The 21,301-nt window shown below is 42.9% G+C and overlaps 2 protein-coding genes across 2 annotated transcripts; both read right to left on the reverse strand.

Moving 5' to 3' along the window:
- On the reverse strand, nt 12,220-15,968 carry LOC100523054 (mitochondrial ornithine transporter 2). Its single transcript, XM_003124057.4, has one exon. The coding sequence runs from the start codon at nt 13,633-13,635 to the stop codon at nt 12,733-12,735; it is 903 nt and encodes a 300-aa protein (XP_003124105.1). The 5' UTR covers nt 13,636-15,968; the 3' UTR covers nt 12,220-12,732.
- Nucleotides 17,926-21,266, reverse strand: TAF7 (TATA-box binding protein associated factor 7). The gene has a single exon (XM_005661764.2). The coding sequence runs from the start codon at nt 20,420-20,422 to the stop codon at nt 19,373-19,375; it is 1,050 nt and encodes a 349-aa protein (XP_005661821.1). The 5' UTR covers nt 20,423-21,266; the 3' UTR covers nt 17,926-19,372.

Raw genomic sequence — 21,301 nt, forward strand, 5'->3', positions numbered from 1 at the left:
ATGACAGCTGCTCATCGTGGGCTTGGTATCATCAGAACGACTAAATCATTAGGTTAGGCAGGTATAGGAGCTAGGTAGTGGCAAATGAATTGGCTGGTTGGTTTAGCATCTGCAAGGAACACAACTATATTAAAGACAAGAAAAGTGACTTGCCAGACATGTATGAAGCATCAAGTTCAGCATGTAGAGAATGCAAATTCTCTTCATGATTTAAAAAAACTGACTATATTGTGTGTAAAAAAATTTTAACAAATAGCTAAAGATGAAAATTATATGAGCATATCATCTGATCAGAATGAAATTACTCTATAAATCAATAATACGTTAAGATGTTTAGAATACCCCATTTATTTGGAAATTTTAAAATTTAGTTCAAAAATAATCTGTGGGTCCTTTTTTTTCTTTTTTTTTTTTTGTTGTTGTTGTTGTTGTTGCTATTTCTTGGGCTGCTCACGCGGCATATGGAAGTTCCCAGGCTAGGGGTTGAATCGGAGCTGTAGCCACCAGCCTACGCCAGAGCCACAGCAACGCCAGATCTGAGCCACGTCTGCAACCTACACCACAGCTCACGGCAACGCCGGATCGTTAACCCACTGAGCAAGGGCAGGGACCAAACCCGCAACCTCATGGTTCCTAGTTGGATTCGTTAACCACTGCGCCACGACGGGAACTCCCTTTTTTTTTTTTTTTTTTTTTTTTTTTTTTGGCCATGCTCACAGCATGTGGAAGTTCTCAGGCCAGGGATCAGAACCTGCACCACAGCAGCAACCCAAACCACTGCAGTGACAACACTGAATCCCCAAACCACTGCACCCCAAGAGGACTTGTTTGCTTTGCTTACTCAATATTCTGTAATAACCTATATGGGAAAAGAATCTGAAAAAGAATGGCTATGTCTAAATGTCTAACTGAATCTCTTCGCTATACACCTGAAACTAAGAACATCGTAAATCAACTAAACTGCATTATAAAATAAAAATTAAATTAAAAAAATTTTAAATAACCTGTTGGTTAAAGAAAGCATCACAGTGAAATGAGAAGCTATTTTGAAGTGAATTATTTTGATACATCATAAGAAAACATGTAGATTGCAATTAAGCATTTAGAGACAAGACAATTGCCTTGAATAAACATATTAGGAAAAGGAAAAGGCTAAAGATTAATGAGTTAACTACCCTTCTCAAGAACGAGAAAAACAAAAAACAATAAATCCAAAAGAGCACAAGAAAGAAAATAATTAATGACATAGTAAACATACATCCAAGAGAGAGAATCAAAATACCTAAAGGTTGAGTCTCTGAAACATTAATAAAATTGACAAATCTCTGGCATTATACAAAAAAACTAGAGGAAAGACAATACCCAGTACCAGGAACTGAAAGAGGAATAGCAACTCAATTTTACTGTCTGTAGACACAGAGAGTAAAAAAGTAATAATAAAATATTACACACGAGATTATGCCAATCAGCTAAAAAATTAGTTGGAATAAACAAATTCTTAGAAATAATAAATTAACCAAACTGATTTAACAAGACTAGGAAAAAAAACATAAAAGTATGGTAACATTTAAGTAAGTTTAAATTCAAGACCAGCTGGTTATACCACCAAATATTCAAGGAAGAAATAATTCCCAACTTATACAAGCAGTACCACAAAATTAAAAAACAAAACAAAACACTCACCAAAAATGTTTAGCATGACCCTGATACCAAGAAAGGAAAATTAAAAGCCAATATTACTTGTTAAAATAAAGTAAAAGAGAAAAAGTCACACAATAATTTTTAGAGACGCAGAAAATGGATTGGATAAAATTATGTTTATGGGGATTTCCCATTGTGGCACAGCAAAGACAAATCTGACTAGTATCTATGAAGATGCAGGTTCAATCCCTGGCCTTGCTCAGTGGATTAAGGATCTGGCGTTGCCGTGAGCTTTGCTGTAGGTCACAGGCATGGCTTGGATCTGAGGTGACTGTGGCTGTGGTATAGGCAGGAAGGTCTAGCTCCAATTCCAGCCTTAGCCTGGGAACTTCCATATGCTGCAAAAAAAAAAAAAAAAATTATTAAAAAAATACAAATTCTGGAGTTCCCGTTGTGGCGCAGCAGAAACGAATCTGATTAGGAACCATGAGGTTGTGGGTTCGGTCCCTGCCCTTGCTCAGTGGGTTAAGGATCTGGCATTGCCGTGAGCTGTGGTTAGGTCACAGATATGGCTCAGATCTGGCATTGCTGTGGCACAGGCTGGCAGCTACAGCTTGGTCAACCCCTAGCCTGGGAACCGCCATCTGCCATGGGTGCGGCCCTAAAAAAGACAAAAAAAAATTTTTTTTACTAAAAATTTTGTTTATGATGGGGGAAAAAAACCTCAAACTAGAAACAGAAGAAAATTTATTTAATCTTTCAATGATATGAAGACATTTACAGCAAAACACATTAATTGTGAAATGGTTTTTTTTCGGGGGGGATTGTTTGTTTGATTTGCTTTTTAGGGCTGCAGGTACATGTGGCATATAGAAGTTCCCAGACTAGGGGTCCAATCAGAGCTGCAACTGCTGGCCTGTGCCGCAGGCATAGCAATGCAGGACCCGAGCCTCGTCTGTGACCTACAGCACAGCTCATGGCAATGCTGGATCCAGATCCTTAACCCACTGAGCGAGGCCAGGGATAGAACCTGCATCCTCAGGTTCATTACCACTGAGCCACAACGGGAACTCCTAATCGTGAAAAGGTAAAAGCTTTCATCTGAGATCAGAAATAAGACACAAATGCCTTATTATATCTCTTTGATGTTGTACTGGAGGTTGTGGTCCACATGATAAGGCAAAGAAATACAAGGTATGTGGACTGCAAATGAAGAAACAGACTTGTTATTATTTGTAGATGGTATTAAGGAATACAAAGAAAATCCAAAAGTACCTATAGATAAAATACTGTAATTAAAAAGAGTAAGATTGTCAAAAACAAAAAATATAAAATTTATTTTACAAAGCAGCAACAAACAGAAATTAATGTTTTAAATAAAGAGAGAAAAAAAAAGAGAGAGAAAAAAATAGAGAATTCATAATCAAGTAGCTAGGAAAAAAGGCTAACTAATAAAGTGTAATCAAGTAACTAGGAATAAGGCTAATAAAGTGTAAGGCCTTGGGAGTTCCCATGTGCCTCAGTGGTTAACAAACCCGACTAGTAACCATGAGGTTGAGAGTCCGATCCCTGATCTTGCTCAGTGGGTTAAGGATCCAGCGTTGCTGTGAGCTGTGGTGTACACTGCAGACTCAGCTTGGATCCTGAGTGGTTGTGACTGTGGCGTTGGCCGACGGCTACAGCTCCAATTGGACCCCTAGCCTGGGAACCTCCATGTGCCGAGGGTGTGGCACTGAAAAGCCCAAAAAAAAAAGTAGGAATTAAAGTTTTGCCTCACTATTGGCCTGTTATAAAACTGCATTAATCAAGAAGCCTGCTACTGATGCAGGCAGAAAATTTGACAAATGCAATAGATTAGAGAGCTGAAAAACAGACTTACATATATATTGAACATATGAGTATGACAGAGAAGGCAATTCTTCTTAGAATGTCTTAGTCGACTTAGGCTACTCTAAAAAATACCATAGATTGATGACTTAAACAACAGACATTTATTTCTCATGATTCTGGAGGCTGAGAAGTCACATGTCAAGGTGCCAGCACGTGGGTTCTTGGTGATGGCCTTCTTCCTGGCTTGCAGACTGCAGCCTTCTCACTGCAGCTCAAGTGGTGGAAAAAAGCAGCTCTGGTGTTTCTTCTTCCTACAAAGGCACTAATCCCATCACGGGCGCGCCACCCTCAGGACTTTATCTAAACTTCACTACTGGACAAAGACTAGCACCTCTTAACACCCTCACAGTAGGTGTTAGAGCTTCAATATAGGCGCTGGGGGGCAGGGCAAACACAGTTCAACAGGAAAATGAAATGTTCAGTTTAAAAAGTTTATCCACAGAGAAAAAGATTAAAATGGGTCCTAATTTAAAAATCAACTCAGGAGTTCCTGTCGTGGCGCAGTGGTTAATGAATCCAACTAGGAACCATGAGGTTGCGGGTTCGGTCCCTGCCCTTGCTCAGTGGGTTAACGATCCGGCGTTGCCATGAGCTGTGGTGTAGGTTGCAGACGCGGCTCGGATCCCGCGTTGCTGTGGCTCTGGCGTAGGCCGGTGGCTACAGCTCCGATTGGACCCCTAGCCTGGGAACCTCCATGTGCCGCAAGAGCGGCCCAAAGAAATAGCAAAAAGACAAAAAAAAAAAAAAAAAAAAAAAAAAAATCAACTCAGGTGTGGCGCAATGGAAATGAATCCAACTAGGAACCATGAGGTTTCCGATTCATCCCTGGCCTGGTTCAGGGGGTTAAGGATCCAGTGCTGCCGTGAGCTGTGGTGTAGGTAACAGACATGGCTCAGATCCTATGTTGCTGTGGCTGTGGTGTAGGCCCTCAGCTGTAGCTTCCATTCAGCCCCTCGCCTGGGAACCTCCATATGCCTCAAATGCAGCCCTAAAAAGGCAAAAAAAAAAAAAAAAAATCAATTCCAATTGGATCTGAGATCCAAATGTCAAAAACAAACAAACAAACAAACAAAACCCCAAACAACTTGCAAGCTCTTAGTGGAAAATACAGGTAAGTGTATTTTAGACCTTGGGGTAGAAATAACTTCTTTAAAAAGATGCTGACCACAGAATAAAAATATTAATATATTTGTAAGAAAATCAAGAACTTTCATTCATCAACAGACATCTTAAAGATGTGAAAAGGTACAAACCAGGACAGGATACTTACCATATACACACTGACAAGGAATTAATTATAAAGAACTCCTACAAACCAACATAGAAACAAAGATAACAACAGAAAAATGGTAAAAGGCATTAACAGACATCTCATAGATGAAACATTATAACCAAGAGACAGGTGAAGAGATGTTCTCTCAGTGTAGTCAGAGAAACACAGATCAAAACAAAAAGGTAGATTTTTTTTTTTTTTTTTTTTTTTTTTTTGCTGCTTTGGAATGTCCTCTTTCCCTTAAATTCCTCTCCTAGGTCCTAGGATCACCATCTTGCTGAACTTGACTGCAGGCCTAACTGGGGCTTTGATCTTTCACTTAATGACCTGAGGCATAGCCGGTGCTTTTATAGTTAAGCAAGACTGCTGCATTCCAAGGTGGCTTGCTTCCTTTTCTTTTTCTTTTTTTTTCTTTTTGATTTTTTTAGGGCCTCACCTGCAGCCTCTGGAAGTTCCCAGGCTAGAGACTGAATCGGAGCTGCAGCTGCTGACCACAGCCACAGCCACGCAGGACCGGAGCTGAGCCTGGGACCTACACCATAGCTCACGGCAATGCCAGATCCTCATCCCCCTGAGCAAGACCAGGGATCGAACCCGAATCCTCATGGATGCGGGGACGGTAACCCACTGAGCCAGAAGGGGAACTCCCCAAGACGGCTTTCTTGAGCAATTATTAACTTAAAGTGGTCTCCCAAAGTTCCCTGGGTTTGCCTCTCTATCTAGGGTCCCCTGACTGGGACTTCTACAAATATCTGTGTAACTCTCCTACTCCATCCCTATCAGAATCACCAGGGAAGTATTCTTGCCAAACATGTTTAACCTCAACCAAGCCTCTAGCCCATCGCTCAAGGAGTGAAAGTCCCCAAACCCAGGAGCCTTCCTAACATGTTTCTCGAAGTAGCAGAATAGAATCAGTCTGGAGGAAAAATGCTTGGATACAGAGCAAGGCTCTTATCAACGTGGATCAGCTTGGATTCCAAACGGCAAAGAAAAGTGGAGAAGCAGACATAAAAACAGAAGCAGAGAACAGAAAAATAAAGAGCAGCGTATTAATCCATTACAGCAGGCAAAACGGCACCTCGCAGCCTCCGGACTCAGAACTGAAGACTAACCCTGCTGTCCCGCCGCTCCATGACCAAATGGGCACCTGAGTCCAAGAAGATTCCCATGTCTGGTGCCAGGGAGAGATGGAGAGAGGGCTTTTTGTGGGCAACACCTCCAAGAACCTAGATCAGGAACCCAGAGGGCAGGCTGAAGAGTCTGCCACCCTCCAAAGGCAGAAAGGGGCCTTTGCTCCCAACGCACTAAAGAGCCATGTGTCAATCAATGAACTAAGAAGTTCAGCAGAAGGCTGCCCAGGAGGACCCAGTAAAACTACTTTAGGTTGGAGTAGAAATTCGCACTGAGCAGTTACCTGGCTTTCCTGTAGCAGAAATAATACTCTTTCTGGGGACAATTTTTCCCTCCGCACAATGTGCAGGACTGTTAACAAGCATCCATTTTCACCAAAACGACTTACCCGCCTGTGAAATGTTTTGTCTCACGGTGCAGATTAACGCCGGTAATACCAACACCGTGAACCATTTTGAAAAAGCCCGCATATGAGCTGCCATGAATAGAGCATCAGAACAGCTGACCTGCCCCAGTCTTGAAGAGAAAAGGGCATAGGAAGATCCTCGTCCACTTTTTAAACATCATCCACGTGGAGCCTGTATTTAAGTGCTGCTCTTAGGAGGGAGCTGAAAACGCCATGGATGTGGAGCTGAGATGGCAGGTCACAGACTTGGATGATAGTTCTAACAATGTAATGATTTACTTTCTTAAAAGGCGCTCAGAGAAGATCTCTGGGCGATTCGACATGAATCTGGAGAAATCAGAGAAACCAGAGAGCCACAGAATTTGAAAACAGGGATTTCAAAGCTCAGATGGTGCTTGCTTGAGTTGAAAATGCAGGCTCTGAACAGAGGGTACTTTCTGGCTCTGAGCAAAAAATCTCCTGTGACTGTTTGCTGTACACAGCAACTTCCTGGTAATAATGAGCACAGCTTTTTAGAGATCTGGGCCAGAAGAAAAAGACAGAATATTTTTCTTCCAAGTTCAACAACTCGGGGATATTTTCTTGTTTAATTCAAGAAAATGATCAGGTTTGATATTCCACTGCTAGATATGATCCCTCTGAGAAATCACATATACTAATTGCGACAGCTTGGTATTTGGTATCTCATGAAAGCCAGAACAGAGAATGAATTTCTAGCTACGATATCACCCTAGCATTGCAAGATGCAGACCATCTGGCTCTGACAATAGACTAAAGGGTACAATAAATATCAGAAAAGATTTTGGAGTTTCTGTTGCGGCAGCTTGGGTCGCCGAGAAGGTGTGGGTTTGATCCCCAGCCCAGCACAGTGGGTTGAAAGAGTCCATCAATTCAATCCCTGGCCCAAGAACTTTTATATCCATTTGCCATGGGTGTGGCCATAAAAAAGAAAGATTTTTCAAAGTTGTGAGATATTGGAGAAAACTCTAATTTGAAAAGATACATGCACCCCAATTAGAGAAAACTCTAATTCGAAAAGATACATGCACCCCAATGTTCAGCAGCACTATTTACAATAGCCAAGACATGGAAGCAACCTCAATGTCCACTGACAGATGAATGGATAAAGAGGATGTGGTATATATACACAATGGAATATTACTCAGCCATAAAAATGGAATAATGCAATTTGCAGCAACATGGGTAAACCTAGAGATTATCATATTAAGTAAAGTCAAACAGAGAAAGACAAATATATAATATCACTTATTTGTGGAATCTAAAAATGGTACAAATGGTTACCAAGGGGGATAGCGGTGGGGGTGGAGCAGGAAAAATTAGCATTAACATATATACATTACAGTATTAAAACAGGTAAACAACAAGGACCAATTGTATAGCACAGGGGACTATACTCCAATATCTTATAATAACCTATAATGGGAAAGAATCTGAAAAAATATGCATATACATGTATAACTGAATCACTTTGCTGTACATTTGAAACTGAGAGCATTATAAATTAACTATATTCTCTTAGGTCAGGCTCCCAAGGCAACAGAAATTAAAGCAAAAATAAACCAAAAGGCCCCAATCAAACTGACAAGCTTTTGCACAGCAAAGGAACCATAAAACAGAGCAAAAAGACAACGACAGAATGGGAGAAAATAGTTTCAAACGATTCAACTGGAAAGGGCTTCATCTCTAAAATATACAAACAACTTATACAACTCAACAGCAAAAAACCAACAACCAAGTTGAAAAAGAGGCAAAAGACCTGAATAGACATTTCTCCAAAGAAGACATACAATGGCCAACAAGCACATGAAAAAAATGCTCAGCATCACTGATTGTTAGAGAAATGCAAATCAAAACTACTATGAGATACCACTCACACCAGTCACAATGGCCATCATTAACATGTCCACAAATAACAAATGCTGGAGGGGGTGTGGAGAAAAGGGAACCCTCCTGCACTGCTGGTGGGAATATAAGCTGGTACAACCCCTATGGAGAACGGTATGGAGGTACCTTAGAAATCTATACATAGAAACTGCCATATGGCCCAGCCATCCCACTCCTGGGCATATATCTGAACAAAACTTTCCTTGAAAAAGACACATACACCCATATGTTCACTGCAGCACTATTCACAATAGCCACGGCATGGAAACGACCTAAATGTCCCTTGACAGAGGAATGAATTAAGAAGATGTGGTATATAAACACAATGGAATACTAGTCAGACATAAAAAAGAACAAAATAATGCCATTTACAGCAATATGAATGGAACTAGAGACTCTAATACTAAGTGAAGTAAGTCATAAAGAGAAAGATAAATACCAATGATATCACATATCTGGAATCTAATATACACCATAAATAAACCTTTCCACATAAAAAAAAAAAAACTCATGGATTGGAGAACAGACTTATGGTTGCCAAGGAGGGGTAGTGTGTTGGGTGTCTGGGAATCTGGGGTTAATAAATGCAAACTATTGCCTTTGGAATGTATAAGCAATGAGATCCTGCTGTAGAGCACTGGGAACTATATCTAGTCAGTTGCAATGGAGCATGAGGGAGGATAATGTGAGAAAAACAATGTATGTGTGTATGTGTGACTCAGTCACTTTGCTGTACAGTAGAAAATTGACAGAACACTGTAAACCAACTATAATGGAAAAAATAAACATCATTTTAAAATTTTTAAAAGAATAAAACAAAGTTCTAGTCTTTGAAAAAATAAACTAACTATGCTTCAATTAAAAAAATTTTGAAATAAGTTTGAAATAAGGCTAGGCATCAGAAATAGAGTTGACCAATTTAAATCTCAGAAATAAATACCATCTCACTTCAAAAACAAATAAATAAATAGTAACCTGTGAGGTGATAGACGTTAATCGACCTTACTGTCATAATCATTTCACAATATACATGTGTATTAAATGTATATCGTCACATTGTATACCTTAAACACACACAATGTTATCTGTCAATTATATCTCAATAAATCTGGGGAGAAAAAGAAAGCCATGGTACTAATGCAAAGAACACAAAGAAACCACACTGTAAAAACAAAGCACTATTAAGGAAAAGAGTTCCTTAAATTCAGAGATTCCATCATACACACACACTTACTTTGAATTCAATTTTTTGTTCTAAATTTTATTCTAGAATATCACTCTTCTAACTGAAACACCAACCTGTAAACCATCAGATTCTTGAAAAGAGAAATCCCATCATTAATGTCTGAATACCTGGAGCTCAGTACGGTATATTGGAAATGGGGTGGATTCAACAAAAATATTTTTACTTAGGTAAATAATTTAAAGATAGACTACTTAAATTTCTTTAAACACAAATATTTCAAGTTACTATATTTTTGTCTGAAATGGTACAGACTGTACCTAAATAAGGAAGCATGAATTAGGCAAAAGGAGTGGAAAAATTTCTCCTTAGGTTTCAATTTCCTATTCCCACTCTTATTTGCCTCAAATGATTTCTATTGAGATATTTAATTAAACCTTTAATGGCGAACATGTGAAAGGTCTGTTGCCACAGGACTGAGACAACCTAGTGGGTCCTGGGCGGGGGGCTTGCAGACTAAAAGGTGCACTTCCTGTGGAAGTTCACTTCCTATGGAAGTTGCTATTCTGCTTTAATCAAGGCCTGCCTGAATGAAGCCTCACTAAGTAGTTCCTGAACATTTACATATGTAATATATAACTCAGATATATAAATAACTTAGAAATAAAGTTTTAAAGAAAAAACAAATGGAAGACCAGCCATGGCTCTGGAATACACCAGACAAGACACTGGGCACCCTTGCCACAAAGGTCTGCTGCTGCAGCTCTCATCTGCCAGCCTCTCTTTAATCTGACCCCCTTGCCTCTGGCAACATAGTTAGTTACACAAAGGCTTCACAGATTCCCAAAAGCTGATGGAAACTGGGCATTCCACACCAGATTTACCTTCCCCAGCAATCAGAGACACACATGCTACTATGGACTGTTATTAATTCTGGGAGCCTGCGTGTTTTCCACTTCTTACTGGAGAGACTCTGCCGGTCTTGGATCACCAAGGAATGATGAGGCTGACTTCACCCTCTTGCATCCAGGGCCAAAGAACAGGTGCTCATCACAAGTGTGCAGGGAGAAGATGAAGTACAGTTTTTTTGGTTTGGGTTTTTATCAGCGCCTATATACATACATATGGTATATAATTTCATAAATTTGTGTTCCTGATGTTTCATTGCTTTGTCAAGTCACAGTCTATTATATGTATATAGTCATCAATAAGATTCACTGATGGCCAGTACCAAAGTCACAATTTTCCAACACTGTAAAAAAAAAATGGCAAGGAGTTACAGATCCTAAGAAAAGCTTCAGGATGGGTCTGCCTTGATGCTAATTACTGCGGACTGCAAGTACTAAGTTCTGTCTAGTTCTGAGAAGAGAGGATTTCATCCACTGGTAACGTTACCTCATCGCCATCAAGGAAAAAAAGTTTCTCATGGCTCTGGCACTTCTTTCCCTGGAAGCGTTTCTCTGGTGGAGGCGGGGAAGCCAGTGAACAACCCAAATAGGTCAACAACCCCTAAAGGGCCAACAGCACATCCTAGAATCTTACCTAGGCCAGAATCCAGAGACTAGGAGCCAAGAAGTGCTGTCAACCACTTGGTCTTTATCAAAGCACAGAAGGCCATCCCTCGCCACTTCCTCCATTTACAGTAGAGCAGAGTTCTAGAAGCTCTTTGGGTGAGGAAAGAAATTTGGTACAGACAAAGGCCAGGCTATTTCCCAAAGGCCTAAGAGTGTGGAATACGACCCCACTTTAAAAATGAATAACACTATGTTGGAGTTCCCGTCGTGGCACAGATGTTAAGGAATCTGACTAGGAACCATGAGGTTGAGGGTTCGATCCCTGGCCTTGCTCAGTGGGTTAAGGATCCGGTGTTGCCGTGAGCTGTGGTGTAGGTCGCAGACGTGGCTCGGATCCCAAGTTGCTGTGGCTGTGGCGTAGGCTGGCAGCAACAGCTCCGATTAGACCCCTAGCCTGGGAACCTCCATATGCCGCAAGAGCGGCCCAAGAAATGGCAAAAAGACAAAAATAAAAATAAAAATAAAAATGAATAACACTATGTTAAGAATAGAGCATCTATGTGGCTGTGGTGTAGGCTGGCAGCTGTAGCTCCTACTCAACCCCTAGCCTGGGCACATCTATATGCCGCATTTACAGCCCTAAAAAGGAAAAAAAAAAAAAAAGCCGACGAATAGAGCATCCAGGGAGTTCCCTGGTGGCCCAGTGGTTAAAGATCCAGCATCATCACTGCTGCAGCATGGGAATATCCACATCCCAAGGGCCAGACCTCTCCCTCCAAATTAGAACATCTTTGAAAAATCCAGGATGCCTACTCTGAAACGCTGACTCAGGAATGTGGAAGCCACATCCGTATGCAGCTTTAGTCTCCTGTTAAGAATCCAGATGGGGAAAAAAGATGAAATCTTGCCATTTGTGACAACACGGACCTTGAGAGTATCATGCTAAGTGAAATAAGTCTGACGGAGAAAGACAAATATCATCCAATCTCACTCATATGTGGAATACGAAAAACAAACAAAAACCAAAACTAAACAAAACATGTAATCACAGAAAACAGAGTGGTAATTATCAGAGGGGGAGGGGAAGGATGTGGATAAAGGGAATCAACTGTATGGTGAGGGATGAAACACTTTTGGTGGCAGCATGTCGCAGGGTATGCAGAAACAGACATATAATGTTATAAATCAATGTGATCTCAATAAAGAAATCAGGAAAACATTGTGGATGCCCAAAGACATCTAGATGGGTATTCGGGTTTTCAAGGACCACACAAAAACTTTTTAAAAACTTTAATTTGCTAGTATGGTGCACACATTAGGCAGAGTCTTAAAGAGACCCAAATCTTGACTGGATTAAGCAATTATTTATAACCACCTTCAGAGAACATGGTTAATTAAGTTTTTCTGGTGACATGAAATGAAATATGGGAACCAAACTGTGCTTCACTCACAACACATAACCAACCAGACTGCACGCAGCGTGCTGATTTATGCAAAAGCCTCTTGATACAAGTATATTTAACCTCTCAGATTAGGTACCTAGGGCCACCCACTCTTCTCACCAAAACACAAGAGCAGCGACTTTTCTATTTCAATAGTTATGGGCAGAAATCATATGACATAAAAGAGATTCTCCCATAAACTTTAAGATTTAGAGTATAAGAAGGTAAGACAAAAAATTCCTATGAAGTACAAAATAATTCATTGATCCAGTCCTCCATGAAACCCTAAATTCAATGATAGCCCTCAAAGGCCTGTACTTGGATCCAGATTCATCAAGACACTTCGATTATGCTTCAAACTGGCTCATCATCAACTTCCTGCTGTATTCATAAGCCAAAAACAGTGACCCATTGGCAGGGAAGGCTCGAATCAAAGTAGCTTTCATTCCAGAATATAAGGCTGCTATTCCTTCATTTTTCACAACACTTAAAAGAGTTCCCATAAATCCTGCCTGCTTTCCAAACATGGAAAGAACCTGAATTCTGGATTTGACACAATCCACAGGGTATATGACAAGCCAAAGGCAAATTCCAGCAATTCCACCACTTAACATCAAGGGGACAGGGCCTAGTTCATCTTTTGATCCCCCGGACGCAAAAAACGATCGGCTCAGTTCATAGCCACCGAAGAAGAAGAAATAGCCCGGCACTTCTTGAAGCAGAGTGCTCCAGAGTCCGTGGGAGAAGCCCAAGGGCCCATCCTTTCGAAGGATGCTCTTCACGACGCCCCAAACCGTCTTAGGGCTTTTTGCCAGCCTCCCTGACATCTCCAGTTCGAGCATGGTCTGCAGCTGGCACTTGACAAGCTCCGTGGGGCACAGGGCCAGCGCGGCAAAGGCGGAGGCGGAGGAACCGGCGGCCGCCGTCTGCAGATCCCTCAGCTTCTCCTGCTGGTCCAGTCCAACCACTTTCCTGACGAACTGTTGGCAGAAGCCGTAGCACATAAAGAGGACCGAGTTCTCGGCGACGCAGGCCATCAGCGCGGGGCCGGTCCCCTTGTAGAAGCCCCGCAGGCCCACCTGGGCGTAGGTCTTGAGGCCGCAGTCGGCGAGGCCCTTGTAGAGACCGGGGAACGTCTGCATCTTCACTTTCATCGTGTCGAAGGGCTGCCCGGTCAGGACGCACGCTGTGCCCCCGAGGGCCCCCGCGGTCAGGTCGATGGCGGCTTGCAGGGCAGGACTGCAATTCATGGTCGCCCACTCCCCTGCCGGTGCCCGGGGGACGGCGGCTCCCCGGAGCGCTCCACCGCCTCCTCCTCTCGGGTCTCTCTGCCCGGCGGCGGGAGAGGCCGCTTAACCCCAGGCCAGGCCACGGGCCGCGCTCCCCGCGCCCTGAAATAACCCCTGGCCCGCGGCCCCCTGAGCGCCTCAACCTCGCGCCCTGCGGCCCCGCCGTCCCAGCGCCCGCGGGCCGCGGCGCCAACTCGGTGAACGCGTTTACCGAATTGCAATACAGCAGCTCACAGCTATGCGATCAATTCTTGCGATGACGGCCGGAGACTCTTAGACGCCGCTAACCACCCCCCCCCAACCGCCCCCGGCGGGGACAGAAATGCTTTCTTATTCGGCCAGAACCCCCAGCTCCAGCCCCAGCCCCAGCCCCAGCCCTGCCCCGCACACCTGCCCACGTCCTCCGCCGCCCAGCAAACGGCGGCGGGTGCTTCCAGTTGATCCCGCTTAGAGTCAAAGGGTCAAGCTATAGAAACAGATTTAAAACAGAGAAAACAAACACACTACTTGGTGGGGGGGGGGGATTTACCTGATAATCGGTGGCTCTTTTGGATTGGAAAACCCTTCATTGTCCCGGGAGAGGAAGGGCGGCTCCGCAAAGGCGCCGCACGCAGCGCCCCTCTCGGTCTCGCTCTTTGCTCGCGGGGGTGGGGGTGGGGGATGGGGGGGTCCTAGGGGAGGGGATGGGGATTATGGGGTGGCCTGCGGGAGGCAAGGATCTGGGCCTGGAGGCCTGCAAGCTTGCAGGCTGGTGGGAGCAGAGTCCTCAGCACGTCTAGAGGCAGGACACGGCTCTTGCTCTAGTACCAGCGGGTTGGAAGACGTATTTTACAGCCCAGAAACTTGATGGAAAAAAGCTGTGTGCCTGCAGCGCTCTAGGCGTGCCGGTTCTTGTTGAGGGGGCCCGCAGCTTTATGCAGGAGACGATCTGGATGTAAACGACCACAGGCCTAGTAGGCCAGATGTGGTTTAGGGTGTCAGTGAGGGTACCGCTGTTAGGGAATTCTTTTTCCTCTCGGGTGCTTATAATTCCAGCGTTGGAACGAATTCTCTTACGATTTACATTCTAAGCCCTGGGCCGTATCTTCCTTTGGCGGGTAGGGGAGGAGGGACAAAGTAGAGGAGGAGGCAAAAGGTAGGCTGAAATGATTCTTTGATTTAGGGAACTTTCCTTGTCTGATTCCTTGGCTGTCAGTTAATATCTAAGAGTGAGACACCGAAAAGCAGATGGTGCAGAGGTAGCATTTGTCAACAGGTAGACTTCAGTGTAGTAATAGAGAGCCGTGGCCTTTTCTTTGGAGAGTGCCCACATGTATTCGGATTTCTTTTCTCTAGAACCACTTAAGTTCTTCAGAGAATAATCTTCCAGTCTTGACTGTGTGTGGGTCTCTGTGTGTTTGGGGGTGGAGGTGGAGGGGTGTATGCCTTGGGTACTGATTTAATGAAACCAAGATGAGAGAAGAGGGGTGATAGCCTGCAGTAAGGAAGCCGACTTTGACACGATTCCCTTGTTGAATGCTGTGCACCCCAGCCTTCATCTATGCCTGCTTTCTCTGAGTTTGAGGCTTCTTTGGTTCAGCTTCTCTGGAAAATGAACTGTGGGATGGGGAGTGAAGAGCTGTCTGGCTTCCTTGAGTAAGGCAGGCATCCTCGGCATCAGCAGCTGTGCTCACAGACTTTAATGAATCCTGTTTCTTGCCTCATACCTTCCCTCTTCCTTGGAAACTGCCTGCAAAAAATGAGCCTCACAGTTTCTCTTTTCCTTTTTAGGGCCATACATGCAGCATATGAAAGTTCCCGGGCTAGAGGTCTAATCAGAGCGGCAGCTGCAGGCCTACACCACAGCCACAGCACTACAGGATCTGAGCCACGTCTGCATCCTGCATCCGCCTGGATGCCAGTCAGGTTTATCAGAGCCGAGCCATGACGGGAACTCCCTCACAGTTTATCAAGTGGGTTTGTCTCTCTTTGGTATCCCCACTTGCAGACAGACATTTAGCTTGTCATTTTCCGTGATCTCTGAATTAACTCATCATTTCTCCATCTGCTTTGGTCTCCTGAAAACAGGTTTACAGTTGATCCATCCACTGCCGTCTCATCTCCTCTATTCTCCTTACCTTTGGGAGTTACTATTTTATATTAGCAGGATTTTACAGAGAGAAGATATATGTGAAAACAATGTACCATTTCAAACTAGAAAAAGAATTTTTTTAATCCTTTGTATCATGTTTCAAAAAGTGTTTTGATTTTTTAAAACTGTCAATAATCTATGGTTCCTTGTTTATTTATTTACTTTTTTTTTTTTTTTTTTTTGTCTTTTTCTCTTTTTAAGGCTGCATTCGCAGCACACAGAAGTTCCCAGGCTAGGGTCTAATCGGAGCTACAGCTGCTGGCCTACGCCGCAGCTCACCGCAATGCCAGATCCTTAACCCACTGAGCATGGCCAAGAATTGAACCCCAAACCTCATGGTTCCTAGTGGGATTCCTTTCCACTTCACCATGACGGGAACTCCCCCGTTTATTTTAAAAAACATATACTGAGTTTTTACAAACACAGGAAATACTACAATAAATCATCAACTGCTTTTGCATTAAGTTCATTTATGTTTTTGGAGAAGCCAAATTAGTAATCAAGACCAGGGTCATGAGGGCATTAATTGGGAAATTGCCTGTAACCTACTGAACTATCAGAAATAGTTGCACAAATAGGGCAGACAGAGTTCCAGTTCCATGAAGTTTCCTTAAGTAAACAGCTGGACTTGGAGAGAACATGCCCCAGCATAGAGTACAACACGCCCAAGACAATAGGCAGTCCTAACCATCTGAAAACATTTTTTCCGGATTCCAACTAACCAAAAATGAATGATGCTTCTGTTTTAAATTTAAGCACATGGACTCCCAAGCATACATGGAAAATAATGATAAAAGGGATTTCCAAATTTTCAGGGAAGACCACGACCCTTGACAAGGCTCTAACACTCACATGTTCCCTGGCAATTAGATTGAGAGGCCAGACAGGATTACCAGAGAAAGCTCAGGCCTGAGAAACCACAGGCTAGCCATGACTGTGAATACGGCGAGATGACTGCAGGAAAAGGAACTGCAAGCGCTAAATAAAGCTCTGTAGTGAGGAGCTGGGCATTTCAAATCCAGAAAGGAGGCCAGGATAGCCGCTGTGTGCGGAGCTGTCTTCCTAGTCTGTGTTGTCCCACAGAATTCTTACTGGATAATAAAAGAGAAAAAGCAGTTTAAGACTTTGGAGACCTGAATTGTCACCAGTGGTCCACTTTTTCATCTCAGATCAACATTTGACCTCCAAGTTCAAAATGTCTGGCTTTATGACATTTAGAACCAAACGTAAAGATTCCATTTACTTCATCTACAGATAGAATGCAAAATGGAGGCCATATTGACATGCTTATTCCAGCATTCCGTGTAAGAGCAAATTTAAAAAGGAACAACCTAAGTGACCAGCAATAAGGAAGTGGGTAAAATTAAGAAAAAATGCCTATCATGAAAAAGAGCAGGTCTGTGTGTACTGATATGGAAGGATACTTTTTTTGTTGTTGACGGCACCCACAGCGTGTGGAAGTTTCCAAGCTGCTGCAGTGATGCCAGATCCTTACTGCTGCACCACAAAAGAACTCCAGGATACTCATAGGTCTGATTGAATTTTAGAATAATGTCTATAACAAAATCTTTTTTTTTTGTTGTTTTACAAAATTACATATATGTATAGAATTAGATGTACACCAAATAAAGTCCTGGAATAATCCATACCAAAATGTTTACAACTTGCCCTGAAAAGTTTGTGCAAAAGTGGTCTTTACTTTTTATTTTTTGTAAAATTTCTGCACTGCTTAAAATTTTTCTGAGTCTTTTATTTCTATATTTTAAAACACAAATTTTAAAAAGTTCTTCAACTTCTAATCATGAACTCAGAAATATTGAAAACTGTGGCTCAACTATAAATCACACCTATCAGGCAAGGGAGCTGTGAGAAAAGTGAGTCTTTTTTGGTAACTCTGGATTTGCCTGAAGGGAAATGGATCCCAATTTTAAGTTTTTCTCTTTTGAAGTTTATGTAAGAGGTTATTACTCTTCACTACGTAGGTTTTAATATTACTGCAAACCCAAGCCATAAATAAAAAAATACAGCTATAGTAGTAAACTGACTCAGTTTATGCTGCCATTTACACTTTTAGAATGATTCTTTAATCTGAAACCAGTCAACCACACTTAAGACAACTGTTTTTTTTTGGCTGACCTTTGGCATATGCAGTTCCCAGGCCAAGGCAAGGATCAGATCAACACCGAAGATCCTCTAAGCCTCTGTGCCACACCAGGAATCAAACCTGCATCCCAGTGCTCCCAAGACTCTGCCAATCCCGTTTGGCTACAGCGGGAACTCCAAACGAGCTGTTTCTTTCCACACTTTCTACCATTTTGGTCACTCTTTAATTCAAATCATTCTCTGATCTGTTATGTTCCAACCCCAGTAAATAGGCAATAATAATTTGCTTTTTTTCCAGGAACTGTTCTAAATCCTTTCTAAGTATCAACTCAATTGCCACAACTCAAGGGTCCTGAGGGAGATTATCGTCTCCATTTTAGAGATGAGGAAATTGAGGCAAACAGGTTAATTTACTTGCCCAAGATCACCTAACTAGGTCACTGAACTAGGATACAAATCCAGGCACTGTATCCCTTGAACTTACTATTCTTTAGTAAGTTTACAGTGACTAACAAGGCAAGTGCCTAATCTCAGGGAATTTACAGCCTGGTGAACACAGAGCAACAGTAACTTACACTCTCCTACGATAGATGAGTAACAGAGTATTTATCCCAGTAGACTATTGTAGAGGAAGAGGAGTAATTAAACTCCTTGAAAAAATGTAAACAAGCTCAGTATGGATTGAAAACACTGAGATCAGGCTGAAAAAAAATTTAGGAAGTTTCTCTATTTCCTCAAAATGGAGCAGGGGGGTTGGAAACATACTGCATATGAATTTCCCAATTTCTTTCCCCTGCTGTGTTCCTCTTTTTCTTAAAATATAACTGTTTCTTTTCCTACAAAAAAGAATCCGATTGGTCAGTCCATTAAATCCCACTAAAATACCACCTCAGAAGAGGACCTGATACCCCCTTCCCCTAAAAAAGACACATTATGAGGTGAAAATCACTTGTTTTTATTTCTTGTGGTCAAACAACTATGAAAATGATTTGCAATGCTACATATGATTAACTGCTTTGAAGAGCAGAAAGATAGCTACAGCATGGGAAAACATATGCAAACAAGCTTCACTGCCTTTAGACTAGACTCTAATTATCTCAGATGGCATCACAGAATAGCAATGGCAACTTCTGGTAAACTGAGAAACAGTAGCAAAGTCCTGCAGTGAAGCTGTGATTAATCAGTAAGTTGAACTCTTCCCTCCACTAATCCTACAACTTCCTTACATTTCTCTGTCTATACATCCTACTTCCTACACGACAAACACCTAAAAAAGTGGTTCTTAAAGACAAATGAGAAAGAAATTCACATTTATATCTGTCGATATGACAAACCCAATAGAAGGCAGTGAAGAAAATGGCAACTACTGCAAAGTTATATAGTACCTAGTCCAGGTGATGAAACCAAAATTTTTCTTTCAATGCCGACTACTCTGAGGAATGAAATTAAGTATCAAAGCTCTCCTCACTTCTCCAGGAGTGATTCTAGCTCCTCCTGCAAAGAGCTGAGCTGCTCCTTTTCTCGGTCTTCCTTTTGTTTCAGTTCATCCAGCACGGCCTGAAATCTGTTCTTGAGAGCCAGATTTTCCACCTTCATGATCAGATCCTCCTGTCGCTTTGCCCTGTCCTGGGTCTCTTGGAGCTTGCCTTTCATGTTATCAATCTGTTTCTGAATTCCCATCACCAGCTGATTGGTTCCCTCATTTTCTTGGTGCTGTTCATCTGATTCATTGAGCTTGTCCTGTAGCTGCCTTTCCAGATCTTCCTCCGTGTCGATGATGTTTATATCTTCTTCATCTTGATGCTGTGTCTCATCTTCATCCTCACTGCTGCTGCTGAGGTCATTGAATATCTCCCGAAGCTCATCGTGTTCCAGTGAGTCATGGCCCTGCCTGTGGCCAGACATTCCTGGGGAAGAGATATCAAGGCCTTGATTTTCTGTTTCTTTTGTTTCATCTTCAGCAATTATTTCCCAGCGGGTACTGACAGCTTCGGCATCTGTGCTCAGCAAGCGCTTCACTTCTTTTTCCACATCCGGAGACTCAATGTACTTCTTCTTTGCTGTCTTTCGGAACCTTCTCTTTCGGACATTTTTTAGAGGCAGAGTAATTCCATGGTTCCATATAAACTTCTTCTCTTTGTCCTTATCCTTTTTCTTGCTTGCTTTGGGATCAGCAGTAGCAGCTGGTTCCTCCACAGGGGGATAGAGATCACCATCAACTGTAGAGACGAGCATCTGACAGATATCAGCTGTCTTGTAAAAGGTTTTTTTATCAATGGTTTTCAAACTCTCCATAACACAGGGCAGATCTACCAATTTTGAGGCCAGTGGGACCCGGTCCACTCTGACGATTCCATGACGCCCATCGGGGTGTAACTCAATTGTCAGTCTGTCCTTCAGGTTGACATGGCCAGACTGTACTGCCCGCCTCACCGTAGAGGCATATTCCGGAGGTAGGCGTAAGATAAACTGGCTCTCCAGTTCATGAGGAGCATCGTCTTTGCTCTTACTCATCTTTATTTCTCTGTGACTCACTTTTTCTCTATCAACCACTTGTTGGACTAAAAAGTTCCGGCTATGTCAACAGAAAGACTAGTTCGTCATAAATTGAAGTCTTTAAGTACAAAAAGCTCTAAGTAGAAAAGCACCTAAGCGTCTATTGTGAATTAAGGCCCAAGTCTTTCTAAAGACGCTGTGACTGAATACCAGTGGTTACAAACACTTATTAAGTCCTTTTAAATCTATTAGCTGCAATGCCAAGTTCCAACCTCTAGATGCCGCTGCAGCCACCAGGGAGAGCTAGCTAGCAGGAAAGCAAATGGCCGCTCCTACGGAAGGATTTTTGGCACAGAAAGGAAGGCGCAGCAGAAACTTTCAATGCACAAACTCTCCCGGAACAAAGATATTCAAGAAGCGGGGCGTAGTGAGCTCTCTTCGCCTCGGGTACTTACAATCCAGTGACGATTATAAATCCAGTCTCTCCGGACCGAAGCGAAAGGAAAAGGAAGCCACTCGCAGCAAAGTGGCCGGGGCCCAGCGTCTCCTTCCCGATTCCTTTGTTCTTCCCAGCTCTTGGCAAAGCGATCCGCTAATGATTATCAGATCAGTAAAATGGATCAGGATGGGCAACGCGAAATCTCGCCGAGATTCGCAGCTCCAAGCGCCAGATTCTGCAGCTCAGCAGCTCGGCAGCGGAGCAGTTCGGCAGCGCGGCAAAGAAGCAGCTCGGCAGCGCAGCAGCTCCCAAGCTCTGTGGAACTCCGTCTGGAGCGCAGATCTAGCGGAAAAGGATGCTACGTCACCGCTTGGGCGGGAGGCGGCTGTGAGTGACGGCAGGCTTCTGGCGGAAGTTGGGGCGGGCCCCGGCGCGCGCAGGCGCAACGTGCAATTACG

The sequence above is a fragment of the Sus scrofa genome, chromosome 2 (assembly GCF_000003025.6).
Source record: "Sus scrofa isolate TJ Tabasco breed Duroc chromosome 2, Sscrofa11.1, whole genome shotgun sequence".
NCBI classification, from domain to species: Eukaryota; Metazoa; Chordata; class Mammalia; order Artiodactyla; family Suidae; genus Sus; species Sus scrofa.

Excerpts from the sequence above, each read along its gene's own strand:
- LOC100523054 (XM_003124057.4), bottom strand. The coding sequence starts at position 13,635 with ATGAATTGCAGTCCTGCCCTGCAAGCCGCCATCGACCTGACCGCGGGG.
- TAF7 (XM_005661764.2), bottom strand. The coding sequence starts at position 20,422 with ATGAGTAAGAGCAAAGACGATGCTCCTCATGAACTGGAGAGCCAGTTT.